Genomic DNA, 12,088 nt, shown 5'->3' with positions numbered 1-12,088 from the left:
TCCTCAGTTTCGACCTTTCTGAAAGTTACTGTGCTTGCCTTAGTGCTGTGGGGTTGTGCCGCAAAGCCAAGGCAGAAGGATGACTGCAGCCACAGAATGAGGGGGTTCGCACCGAGCCCGGCCAGCCCGGAGCCGTCCCCCCGCGCTGTGCCCGCAGCCCCGGCTCTGCCGCGCTCGTCCCCGCCACAGCCGGACCGCACCGGGGCCGCGCTGGGCGCGCGGGCCCGAGCACAGCGCCCCCTCAGGCCGTGCTCTGCCGGTGCAGCGGCGGCGGTTGCGCTGCGGGCGTTGCGGCCACAGTCGGCGATCGACGCCATGGCGGAGCTGCCGCTGCCCGCTGGGCTCAGCTCCAGCACCTTCCCCGCCAAGCTGTGGCGCCTGGTGAACAGCCCTCGCATCCGCTCCGTGCGCTGGGACAGCCGGGCCCAGGGACTGCTCATCGACCGCTCCCTCTTCGAGCAGGAGCTGCTTAGCTCGGGCGACGCCCACGGGGCGGGCACTGAGGGGGCGGTACCAGCCCCTGACTCCTTTCAGGCCACGCACTTTGGCAGCTTCGTGCGGCAGCTCAACCTCTATGGCTTCCGCAAAGTGCCGGGCTGGGTTGGCTCAGATGAGCCGGGCGATGCCGGGGGCTGGCTTCACTTCAGGAACCCCAACTTTCGTCGCGACCGCCCCGACCTCCTGCTCCGCATCAAGCGCCTGACCAGGGCCAACAGGCAGCGGCTGGCAGCGGGGCTGGAGGTGCGCAGCCGCCAGCCCAGCCGCTTCCAGCAGCTCCACACCGAGCGGGCGGTGCCCTCCTTCCCCGCCGGGCAGCCGCCCAGAGCCGGTGAGACGGGGTGGGAGCTGCGGGTGGCGTGGGCTGCGGCCGTGGGCACTGCCCGGCGGGTCAGGAGCGGGCCCTGCCCGTGCTGGGGCTGCTCAGCGCAGCTGCCCCGGCTGGCACAGGGCTGTCCTTGGGCAAGGCAGCTGTGCCGGCCGGGCCCGGCAGCTGTGCCGGCTCTGCCGGGCTGCCGGGGCTGCGGGACAGTCCCGCCGGGGCTGCGCTCACCACAGCCTGGCCCGCTCGGCTGCAGCTGGCCCAGCCGTGCGCCGTGGCTGGCGCTGCTCCTTGCCCTGCCCTGGGATGCCTGGGGGGCTCTCTGTGAGTGCGTGTGAGCCGAGGGCTTGGGCCCAGCTGGAGGGAGCCTCCTGTCCCTCCGGGGCAGCGGGGAAAAGACCTGCCCTCCTGCGAAGGAACAGCAGTGGGACAGTTTTCCCAGACAGTTGAATGAATAGGTGAGAGCTCAGTAGACAAGGAACTGCTTGTTCCTAGTTGAATAGCTCCAGAACATGTTTGGTTCTTTTTTCTTTCTGACGCTGCTTGGGAGGATGGGAGCTTGTCTTCTCTGACAGAAGTACAGTTGCTGCCAAGGGAAACACACGTGAAGACCAAAAGTGACCCAGCCTTCCCTTTGCTTCTGTTCTTCTTCTCTCACTCCTACACAGTGCTCTCATACCAGGACCTCGCTGCTGCCTCATCTCAGGGTTTAGAGCTGCCTCCAGGCCCTTCCAGGCTAAGTGCAGGTGCTCAGGAGGCTGATGTTTTCCTAACATCACCCAAGAACATCTTTGCCTCATCTGGACTTCTTGGGATTTCATCGCAGCAACCAGGCACAGGCAAATTTCAATTCAGCCATGAGCTCATCATTCCACTGGTTCCCATGGAGCTTAAATGCCAACCTGAGCTCATCATTCCCCTGGTTCCTGTAGACCATCACAACCCTTCAATGGCCTCTCCAGAGAGGAGCAGCTGCACATCTTCAGAGCAGCAGTTGCCAACCCGCAGCCCATCAGGTAGGGAAAGAGCTTCTACCTTTGCTTTCCAAGCAGGTCCTGGTTAATGACCCTTTAAAGTGTTTTCCTGCAGTGCTCTATCATGGGTAGATCTCAAGTGAGAATCAGGTAGAAAGTGTCAAGTCACCTAGGAAGAGGGACCTTGAAAACAGAAAGATTCTCTGCCTGCTTTTCCTGCCCTTGCTGCAGATTTGGAGGGTGTTCTGGGCATTTTGCAGACAGCCTCTCTGTAGGGGTACAAGGGCAAAGCAAAAGTTATTGCCTAACAAAGTGGTCAGTGTTAGGTGGACTCTCCTCTTATCTTTGAATGAAGCCAAACTAGGACCCCGATAGGATATTGTAGATGTTTAAGACTGTCTGCCCTGCAAATCAAGCCATGCCATTGAAATGAGCTCTGTGCGCCCCACAACAGCTGCAGCTGCAGAACATTGCCTCACCCACAATGATGGTTTTAGAAAAAACTCACAGTTTCATTTCAGTGTGTGTGTCTGCAGATCTGGGCTCTTCCTGGGTGAATCCACTTTCTGTGGTTCATTGTGATGACAAACTCAAGCAGCCAAATCCCAAAGCTGCTGGGAAAATGCAAAAAGCTGTGATTATAAGGTGTTTCTGTGTGTCTATATCAGATTTCCAGTCCATGCTTTAATTTATGTACATATCAACTAGGATAAATATTTTTAAGAGGAAGAACTCACTCCTCCAATCCCCTGGGAAGTCTGAATACATTTCTGGAATGGAGGTTGCTGTGTGCTTCCTGTGATGTTTGATGCAAGGCAGCACTGAGCTCTGCGTCCCAAAGACACATTGTGGAGCCTGACCAATGTGTTTGGATTCTTGCAGCCATCCCAGACACTTCAGCCCCCAGCACTCCAGCTGGCAGTACAGGTTGTGCAGCATGGACAGCCCCCAGCTGGCTGTGGAATACTCCTGGGGAAGAGGAATTGCCACCGCCGGATCTGGACATGGTGCTTGAGACGCTGGAGGAGTTGTTTTCTCCCTCTGCTCAGGTAACTGCATTGGACAGGGAAGAAAGGGGCTGGACTGAGAGCTTGTGAATGTTGTTGCATGGCTGAGAAGGAAAAGCTCCTTGAGTTCAGCTGTGAATGGATAGGGAAGGCTTTGCTTGCTGAAAGAAGATTTCCAGAAGAAAAGGGAATGAAAAAGGGGGATAGCCCTTAAATGAGGATGAAAGGTGTTCACCGGGTTTGGTTGCTCCTACTGGGAAGCATCCCTGGTGCAGGGGCATTTGTGGTGAGGAAGTGGAAGCTTTGTAGGTTCTAAAAGGCTTTGTTTGCTTTTCCTGCTGGGAAAGAGGAGAAGAGTGTTGGGAGAAGTGGCACTGAAGGCCAAGTGTCCCGTGCAGGGAGGGGCATGCCAGAGGTGCCTCTGTAGCAGCAGCAGATGTAGGCTGTGCCTGTTTTGGTGGGAAGGCCGAGGCAAAGCAAGGGCTGGGCTGCAGCTGCTGCTGCTGTGTGAGCCCTGCCGTGGTGTGGGTGCTCCCAGAGCCGTGGCTGGGGCTGGGCTGCAGCTGCAGCTTTCTTGTCCTCTCAGTTAGCCGCTGCCTGCAGACCAGTTTCCATTGGGAAATCCTCAGCTGGGCAAACTGGCCAGTCGTGCTGTCCGTGCTGCAGAGCTCAGTCGCCTTGCTCTTGGGCATCTCTGTGGGAAGAGATGTGTGTTCCCGTGCTGTCCCTGCCAAGCTGCAGCCTGGATGAGACTGCTGTGCTCAGGACAGTGGAGGGAAGAGCACATCCCTGTGCCAGGAGCTGGCAGGACTCCTTCCTTAGCAGCCATTCCATGTGTTCAGTGTCACCCCCATGTTCAACACTGTCAGCTTTGACAGCTTTTGGACTGTGTTTGAGAAGTCAAATCTTTTTGACTGTTGAAGGGCTTTGGGGCCCAGAGTTCTTGTTAGGAACAAGGGATTAAATGTGTGAGCTATGGAGGTGTTGGACCAGGTGTTTTGTGTAAGTGGTGAGAAGAGTTTCTTCCTTTCTGTTTCTCTTTCAAGGGGAATATTCATGTTGCCCCTGAGTCTTCAAGAGGGGAGCCTGTGGACAGAGCTGCAGCAGAGGGAGCTTTGCCTGGCACCAAGAGCTGCAGGAACAATTCCCAGGAGCCCGAGGAGCTTGGTAAGGACAGAGCCCCCACTGGTTTAGAGAGGGGTGAGATGGCTGCTCTGAGCCTGCCTCTGGCAGGAAGGGAGATGAGAAGGGTTGAGTTCCTGTCTGCAGGCTTGGTGCTTCCTGGTGCTTTGAGTTCAAACCCTGCACGGGCACAACCTGCCTGAGCCCTGCCCTGCACGCTTCTCCAGAGGCTCTGACCCTGAGTCCTCTGCTGGGGCAAGAGAGCAGGGAATAAACCTGAGCTTGTGGGAACTGTGTCACCAAGCCGGGTGTCCCAGTTTTGTGCTGATGTCCACGGATAAGTTTGCTGCAGGATGTTGGTGCTCTGGAGGCAACACTGAGTGACTCTTGAAGCAAGAGAGGAAAAGCCCAGCAAAAAGTGAATGTACAAGTCGAAGCGTTTTGTCTCCAAGCATTAAATTAATGTAGTGCCAGTCTGCTGATAGTTGTAGTGAGATACATTAGAAATACAAGCAGCAGAAGTTCTGAGGCCAAGGAGATCATTAGTCACAAATCCAGCAGGTCAAAGAAAAACTGAAATTACCCCAAATTAGGGAGAAATACAGTAGAGAGAGAGCACTTTGGATCTGCATTTAGCAAAGCTGGTGCAGCCTGCAGGCCTCGTAAGGAGCTCTGTCCCTCCAACCCCTACCTGCCAGAGCTGATGGTCGAGTTGCAGCAGCTGCTGCTCACTGCAGAGGGCAGTTTGTAGATGCCAGGTAATGGAGCTGGTTCATGACTCAGCTCCCAGCACCTTCAGCTTCAGCCATTTCAGTGAGGACTGAGGTCTGTCTATCAGCCCAGAGAAAGAACAAGGCTGGGCTTCTTTGTGGCAGCTGGGACTGTCACAGCACACTGTGTTTCAAGCTCTCCTGGGTGCCATTTGCACTGCAAGTGCTGAGATTTTACTGGGACTCTTCAAAACTTCAAAAGTTTTGAAAACTTGGAAGGATCCCTGTTCTTTAAAGAGCAGATCTGAAATTGTCAAATAAGAGTCTGCCTTTCAGGCCATTTTTTCAGTCTTTGATGGAAGTACAGTTACTTCAAGATGGAAAGATGCACAGAGGCCAATACTGACCCAATGTTCCCTTTGTTTCCCAGATATCCACCTGATCTACCTTGCCAGGAGGGCTGCCCTGCGTGAGAAGAAGAATCAGAGGGAGAGCCTGTGACCATCGGGCAGGTGGAATCTCTCCATTTATATACAGATTTCTATAAGTCTATTTGTATATCCCTATGGTTATATTTGTAGATTTATACAGGTGTGTTAATATAGTAAATCATTATATATAATTTTAATATATATTTATTTTTAAATATACATATTATAAATATATATTTATATATATTTATTTTATATATAGTTATAGATTTATACAGGTGTGTTTATATAGTTAAATCAGTATATATATTTTTTAATAATTGCATCACATTTATACATGTTACAGAATTATATTTATAATTATGTAGTTTACATTCATAGATTTTGAGATTTACATTTATATGTGTATAGAGTAACATATATATATTTATATATATATATTAAAGTGCATAGCTATTTAGTTAGAGGTTTGTGGCAATTTAGATGCATAGGTTGAGCTGTGTAGGCCTAGGCTGCATTTGTACCTCTTTCCCCCCTCGGCTGCCTTTTTCACCTCTTGCTTTTCCCCCGGTGCCCCCTGTGTCCCCTGTCCCTGTGCTGGGTCCGAGCTGGCGGCCGGGCCGGGCGGAGCAGCACTTCCAGCCCCGGCTGTCCCTGGAGCGGTGGAAGCTGCCGCTGGCCCCAGGCACTGTCCCCTGAGGAGCTGCTGAAGGACGGTGAGACTGAGGGGGCTGAGGGGGCGGTGGCGCCCAAGGGACGGTGACCCTGAGCTGCTGCTGGGGCTGAGGGCTGTGGGGCAGCCGAGGGCCATGGTGGTACTGAGGTGACAGGGAAGTGGCACAGGCTGATGGGGTGGCGGGTCTAAGGGGATGGGATGGCTCACAAGGGACTGAGGGGGGTGAGAGGACTGTGAGGGGCTGAAGAAACTGAAGGGGGCTGGGGCTTCACCGAGAGCATGGCGGGGCTGAGGGGATGGAGGGGGCCAGCAGGGAGCACAGAGGGCTCCGGGACTGCAGCTCTGTCAGGCCTTGGAAGCAATTCCAGAGGCTCCACTTTTGCCCCAGCTGCAAGGAAGACCCTGAGGACAGCCACAGACTGACGGGAGGCAGCAGGGAGGAGCTGAAGGCCAGCAGCAAGAGCAGTGAACAGGGACCTGCTGCTGCCAGCCTGGAGAGAGCCTGGGTGAGGCCACAGGCCCGGGCAGGCAGGCTGAGGCTGAGGCTGCCGTGGGCTGCGGCCGTGGGCACTGCCCGGCGGGGCAGGAGCGGGCCCTGCCCGTGCTGGGGCTGCTCAGCGCAGCTGCCCCGGCTGGCACAGGGCTGTCCTTGGGCAAGGCAGCTGTGCCGGCCGGGCCCGGCAGCTGTGCCGGCTCTGCCGGGGCTGCGGGACAGTCCCGCCGCGGCTGCGCTCACCACAGCCTGGCCCGCTCGGCTGCTTTCTCTTCCCGACCCTCCTGGGGAGGCTCTGACATTTCCTCTTCCCTGATGGAAGTGCAGCTGCTGTCAAAGGAAACCTCCCCATAGTCACTCAGTGTTCCCTTTGCTTCTCAGAGTCCCATCTGCTGCCCCTGCCCAGGAGAGCTGCTCTGCATGGGAGGAGGAGACCGAGGGAGAGGCTTTGAAGATGGGGCAGCTGGGATCCCTCTGCTTGGAGTGCTGTTTAAAGATACATGGACTTTCACGTGGGCAGGGATTATTTCATGCGTATTTCCATATGTGGGTCGCTATTTGTATAGCAATATTTCTATTTATATGTAATTCTATGTATGGATGTATGCTATGTCTATGTATATTGTTCCATTTCTGTCTATTTATTGATATTTACATATGTGTCCAGATATATAGCTCTGTGTTTGTATTCATGCAGTTGGATGGATATTTAGCTTGGCAGAGTGATATTTGTATATATACTGATATATATATATATATTTTTTAATATGTATATTTTATGTAGTATGTGATATTTAATCTATATTTACATCTGTAGATTGTTATAGTTATGTATGTATTTATATATGTGCATATACATATGTATTTAATTCTATTTAAAGATGGATGCAGGGTATAGTTGTGTAATTCTATTGAATTCTTAGTGTGGGGCTATTTAGAGAGGGAATGTTTATTTTTGTATTTCTATATCGGCTCTACATTTGTAGCAATAGGTAATAAATTAAGTTGTTAAACGCCTAATTGATCTTTGTGTATAGTGAGTTGTGTATAGTAGAGGTTGGCAATAAATTAAGTTTTGTTAAGTGAATTTGGTATTTGTATATTTTTACATGGACTGGTTATAATAGTCTAATAAACTCCTACTTTTTACCTAAATTGAGATTTGTATAGTTCTATATTGTCAGTGTGAGTGTAGCAATTGCAATTTGTAATAAATGACATTTTCTAACTGAAATTGATTCTCGTGTATTTGTGGCTCAGCAGTGTGGCTGTAGCAATCTGCAAGAAATGCCATTTGTCAGCTGAGATGGGTGTTCTGTGATCTCTGCTACCCAAAGCCATGAGCAGATGTAAATGCTGGAGGATTTTGGCCATGCAAATCTCCAGCCATGCCCAGCACATGCCCCACCTGCACTCAGGCTGGGCAAGGGAAGCACAGATTTGGGCTGGCAGCAGAGCCCCAGGTTGGCTCAGAACTCACTGCAGAGGCTGCTGAGAAAACTCCTGCTGAGACTCTGCTGAGAGCACAACTCCTGCTCTGTGGATATGCAGATAATTCAGTCCATGTTTGGTTCTTTACATACAAACACATACAGATATACGTAGGCAGCACTTAAAAACCTGTAACATACTCAATTATGGGAGCTGAAATGGATTTTTCTCTGTTTATATAAAGGGTCAGCAGAGTTGTGCCATTCTGTAGCCATCCTGTAACAGGCAGAGATCACTGTGTCTAAGCAGTGCAGTTGTAGCAATCCATAATAAATTTCCCTTTTAAACTGAGATTAGCTTTGGGGCACTTCTCCTTTCCATGATGAGATACCTCATCAATGTTTGTCCCTATTTCTCCACTGATCCTGAAGCTCTGACGAGTGTAGGACAGGCCCTGGCACCCAGTTCCTCACAGGCCTGTCCAGCTGTGGGCAATAGACCTGTCTTGTCTGTGAAACATCCATCTGAGGTTATTTGTCTGAGAGCTGTGTCCATATCTAGAACCCTCTCAGTCAGCACCGTGGCTGGGGAGGGGAAAAATGTAAAGGTATTCTGGCATTTAATCCTTTTTAACACGTATTAGCACTCAGCTGTAGCCTAAACTTAGTAAGGAAAAGGACAGACTTTCTTTAGTCATGCAGTGTGGGATAAATGGTGTAGGAACAGCCACAAGCCAAGCTGCAGGAGCAGCTTCTTCTTGGTCTTAACAGGACATTGTGTACAGGAAAGCACCACCACCACCTTAATGATTCACCTCTTAGGTAAAGCCACAATGGTTCACCGTGTAAAACTACCTGGGGATGGAAATAACGAACGTCCCCGGGCTGGGGCAGAAGCCTGGGAGTCAAACACTTGGAAAAAGAGACCCGGCAAAGCCAGCCCAAGGCACAGGCACGCATTTGGCTCCAGGCAAGAGGGAGCTTGTACTGCCAGCCCGGGAAGGGACTCCAGGCAGAGGAGCTGGCCGGCGGCAGGGAGCAGCTCCTGCTGTCAGGACTCGCAGGACGCAGGAGCAGCGGGCATATCGCGGATGGACAGCGGAGCCGCTCCTGAGCCGCCAAGGTGACCCCTCCTGGGGCTGCAGTCACAGCGCAGTCACCTGTCCTGCACGCTCCCTTTGGCTTCTTGAGCTCCAACCACTCCAACAAAGCAGACCTGATCATAAATTATAAAAATTATAAGACATCAGAACTAGTTGGCCACTGCTAATAGTGGATTTTTGATTTCTTTGATTGTCTCTGCATTAGTACCATCTCTGTGTTTCCAAAGGTAGTGCTCAGCATTTAGAGCCAAGCTTTCTCTGCTTTAGCAGATTTATATACATACATATAGATATGTTTGTAATTTTATATGTTTGTAACATTCATCTGTGTGAAGAAAGGGTAACCTTAAGAAAGTGTACTTGTTTAACAACAGCATAGTTCCATAGAAATTTATTTCAAATTCTTTTCTGAGGTTCCTATACTAGAAAGACACTTTGCTAAAACTGTTAAGGATGAGAATTGCAGGGCTGGCTTAAAATATAATCCAAATTTTATTTCATTCTGTGTACTATTTCCATAAAATCTGATTAATATCCAGGAACAAAAAAGTAGAAAACTAGATTTCTCTTTTCTTCTTTTTTTTTTTTTTTTTTCCTAGGAAACAAGACCCATATAATTTTGATTTTTATTTTTGAGACAGTAATCCACTGGACTAATTGACACCTTGGAACTTCTTTATCATTTACAAATACCCATGGCTCTCAGGAATAGAAAGGTTATAGGAAGGGAAGATAGCACATCTTTTAAAGCAGTGACCTGAGAGTTATTTTACATCACTTTATAATCACCTGGTTAAATACACCATTACCTAAAAACCATGTATATATGTACTTGGTACGAAGTATCAGCTGAATAAATGCTATACATAAACAAGTTCTCATCCACATTTTTTGCTAGCCTCGTGTTCTGTTCTTTCTCAGTAAAATCAGAAAGAGCTCTTTGAAAAATTAATCCATTAAAATATTGACAATCCTGAAGTTTGATTTAGGAGTGTACAAACAATAATTTTAATTGTCACCAAAGAGAAACAAAAGTGACACGTCATCTGTGGTAAACACATCTGTCATCTGTAGGATGTTGTATCGCAGTTAATATGAAGATCTCATGAATGATGGGGATAAGAGACACTGACCCTTGAGGATTCAAAGAATCATTTCACAATAATAAAAAGAGTTTATCTTGCTCACCTTAGTTATACTTAAAATGCATTTTATATGGATTAGATTTATACTGATTAAAAACTCATCACTTCTTGTATGCTGCTGAATAATTAATGCTGACTATTTTAGTCTCAGCCCACAGATTTAAAAGACAAACATTGCCACAGCCTGCAGTATGGAACCAGTACCACTTGATTTGTCACTGAAGTATCAGAAAGTGTTGTAAATGACACAGACTACCATCGTGAGGCATTCCCAGGACCTGTTCAACATTGCGAGTAAACACAGGTCTGATTTTCAGTCTGTCAGCAAATTTGCTGAGAGCAAAACAAATCTCTGGAATTGCCATGTCTATAAAGAAGAAAATGTGCCAGTAGAAAAAAAATCTGATTAACAGATTCTGTAAGTAATCATAAAATGACAATTAAGCTTTTTTGATGCAGAATGATGCATCATGATGCAGAATTGTAAGCACAAGTGGCCAGTATCATCATAACCTGTTTAGAAAGGCAGAAAAAGTCAGTAAATTACAAAGTTGATTGTTGTACTCATTCGTTTGAGGGTTGCTGAGGCAGCAGCAATGCAGTTCAATATGAAAGCTTTGTTATTGCTCAGACCAAGTTATAAAATCTCTTGATTATCCATATGCAGCATGATTTATTCTTTCAGCCAATATTTGTGCTCTTGATAATAGAGTAGTGCAGCCATGGACTGCAAGAGACAGTTGACCACAGACTTTATGGTTTCCATCTAGGAAAAGCAATGCTAGAAACGCTTTAATATTCTTCACATTTTATTATTTTAAGCCATCTAAACCAAGAATCATTTTTGCCTAAGTTTTTGTCTTTGCTCCTCTGGGCTGCTCCGAGATTGTATATGAAGGCTTGTCAAGTCTCTAAAAACCAGGTATCTAGAATTTAGTTCTGTGGTCTCAGCACAGCCATCTAATACTGTTTTAAATGTAAAATGTCCATAAAGAGCCTACAGATACCACCCAAGACCTGCAGAACACTCATGTCCTTTTGGACAGGCAAATAAAAAATGGCATGTCCCCTTAAAAATGCTCTCAAACACTCTTAGGCAGCTACATAAAGTTCCTGTAGTAGGACTGCATGGTATTTGCAGTCATTACTTCCCCCACTAAAAATGAGGTGTATTACAGTTGATATTTAATAATTTCAGGCTGTACTTTAGTTTCCCATGTACCTGTGCCTCCATGGGAGCTGGGTGTCCAAACTGCCTGTAGAGCTGGTGGAGATCTCATCCTTGGTTCATGTGCCTTCAAGAGGGCACCTTGATCAATTTAATTGACCTGTGGGATCTATTGTGCCTCATTTGCTGCTCCAGAAGAAAAAGGGTCTCCCATACAGACATGGACCCTACAGACATGGAGTGCAGGGCAGGGGTCTCGGGTACAGGAGATGAGCTGCTGAGGTGGAAGGTACACTCATCTTCTTTAGATAGATAGATAGATAGATAGATAGATAGATAGATAGATAGATAGATAGATACATACATACATACATACATACATACATAGAGAGATAGAGAGATAGATAGATTAGACAGATAGATTAGATAGATAGAGACAGAGATAGATGATAGATAGATAAGATAGATAGATAGATAGATAGATAGATAGATAGATAGATAGATAGATAGATAGATAGATAGATAGATAGATAGATGTGAAAATCTAGCTCAGCTTGGAGGCATGAGAGGCTGCAGGAGATTTTGGCAGCTGCAGACATGCTCAGCTGGCACTTCTGCTCCTAACTCCCAGGGTAAAACCAGGAGGCTTTGTTGAGGAGGTCTCTTTTGATGGGAACACAGCTTCATGGAGGGCACTGACTTTAGGAGTCTGACTTTTGAAACAAATTAATCCTTTGCTGAATGACTGTGATTTTGGCAGGTATGAATAATTATAATGAAATTCACTTAAGGGGAGGGTGACACATGTATGTGACATAGCAATAAAAAAACAAAAAAACACAAAAGTGGGATGCACTTTCTGACTCTTTGCTGTGAGCTGTCAGCATTTTTGTCCTTACTTGTGTGACTGCTAGAAGAATACAAAGGAGAATTCAATTTCAAGAGTGGTGTGAAATACAAAATAAGACTTACAGAGAGCAGAGGAATGGTTGTGATTTATAAGCACGTA

General features: G+C 48.1%; 1 protein-coding gene across 2 annotated transcripts; it reads left to right on the top strand.

Annotated features, from left to right (window-relative positions):
• The first annotated feature begins 272 nt into the window (after positions 1-272).
• Positions 273-7,427, top strand: LOC102064148 (uncharacterized). 2 transcript variants are annotated; one of them, XR_012578001.1, is made up of 7 exons: positions 273-829; positions 1,489-1,836; positions 2,677-2,843; positions 3,848-3,968; positions 5,064-5,780; positions 6,129-6,246; positions 6,615-7,427. XR_012578001.1 is itself a non-coding variant. In XM_074532256.1 (5 exons), the coding sequence occupies exons 1-5, from the start codon at positions 316-318 to the stop codon at positions 5,132-5,134; spliced, it is 1,221 nt and encodes a 406-aa protein (XP_074388357.1). In that variant the 5' UTR covers positions 273-315; the 3' UTR covers positions 5,135-5,979. The 2 variants fall into 2 exon arrangements, 1 of the variants encoding a protein (XP_074388357.1); XM_074532256.1 differs by lacking the exons at positions 6,129-6,246; positions 6,615-7,427 and having other exon boundaries at positions 5,064-5,979.
• Positions 7,428-12,088: the final 4,661 nt, after the last annotated feature.

This window comes from Zonotrichia albicollis, chromosome Z (assembly GCF_047830755.1).
Source record: "Zonotrichia albicollis isolate bZonAlb1 chromosome Z, bZonAlb1.hap1, whole genome shotgun sequence".
NCBI classification, from domain to species: domain Eukaryota; kingdom Metazoa; phylum Chordata; class Aves; order Passeriformes; family Passerellidae; genus Zonotrichia; species Zonotrichia albicollis.
The sequence above is the reverse complement of the archived record's forward strand: the minus strand, read 5'-3'. Positions and strand labels throughout refer to the sequence as shown.

What these genes read in the sequence shown, in the direction of transcription:
- LOC102064148 (XM_074532256.1), top strand. Translation starts at nt 316, where the DNA reads ATGGCGGAGCTGCCGCTGCCCGCTGGGCTCAGCTCCAGCACCTTCCCC. An exon ending in CGGGCAGCCGCCCAGAGCCG is followed by an intron (nt 830 to 1,488) that starts GTGAGACGGGGT and finishes ACTCCTACACAG; the next exon opens with TGCTCTCATACCAGGACCTC. An exon ending in CCAGGAGCCCGAGGAGCTTG is followed by an intron (nt 3,969 to 5,063) that starts GTAAGGACAGAG and finishes TTTGTTTCCCAG; the next exon opens with ATATCCACCTGATCTACCTT.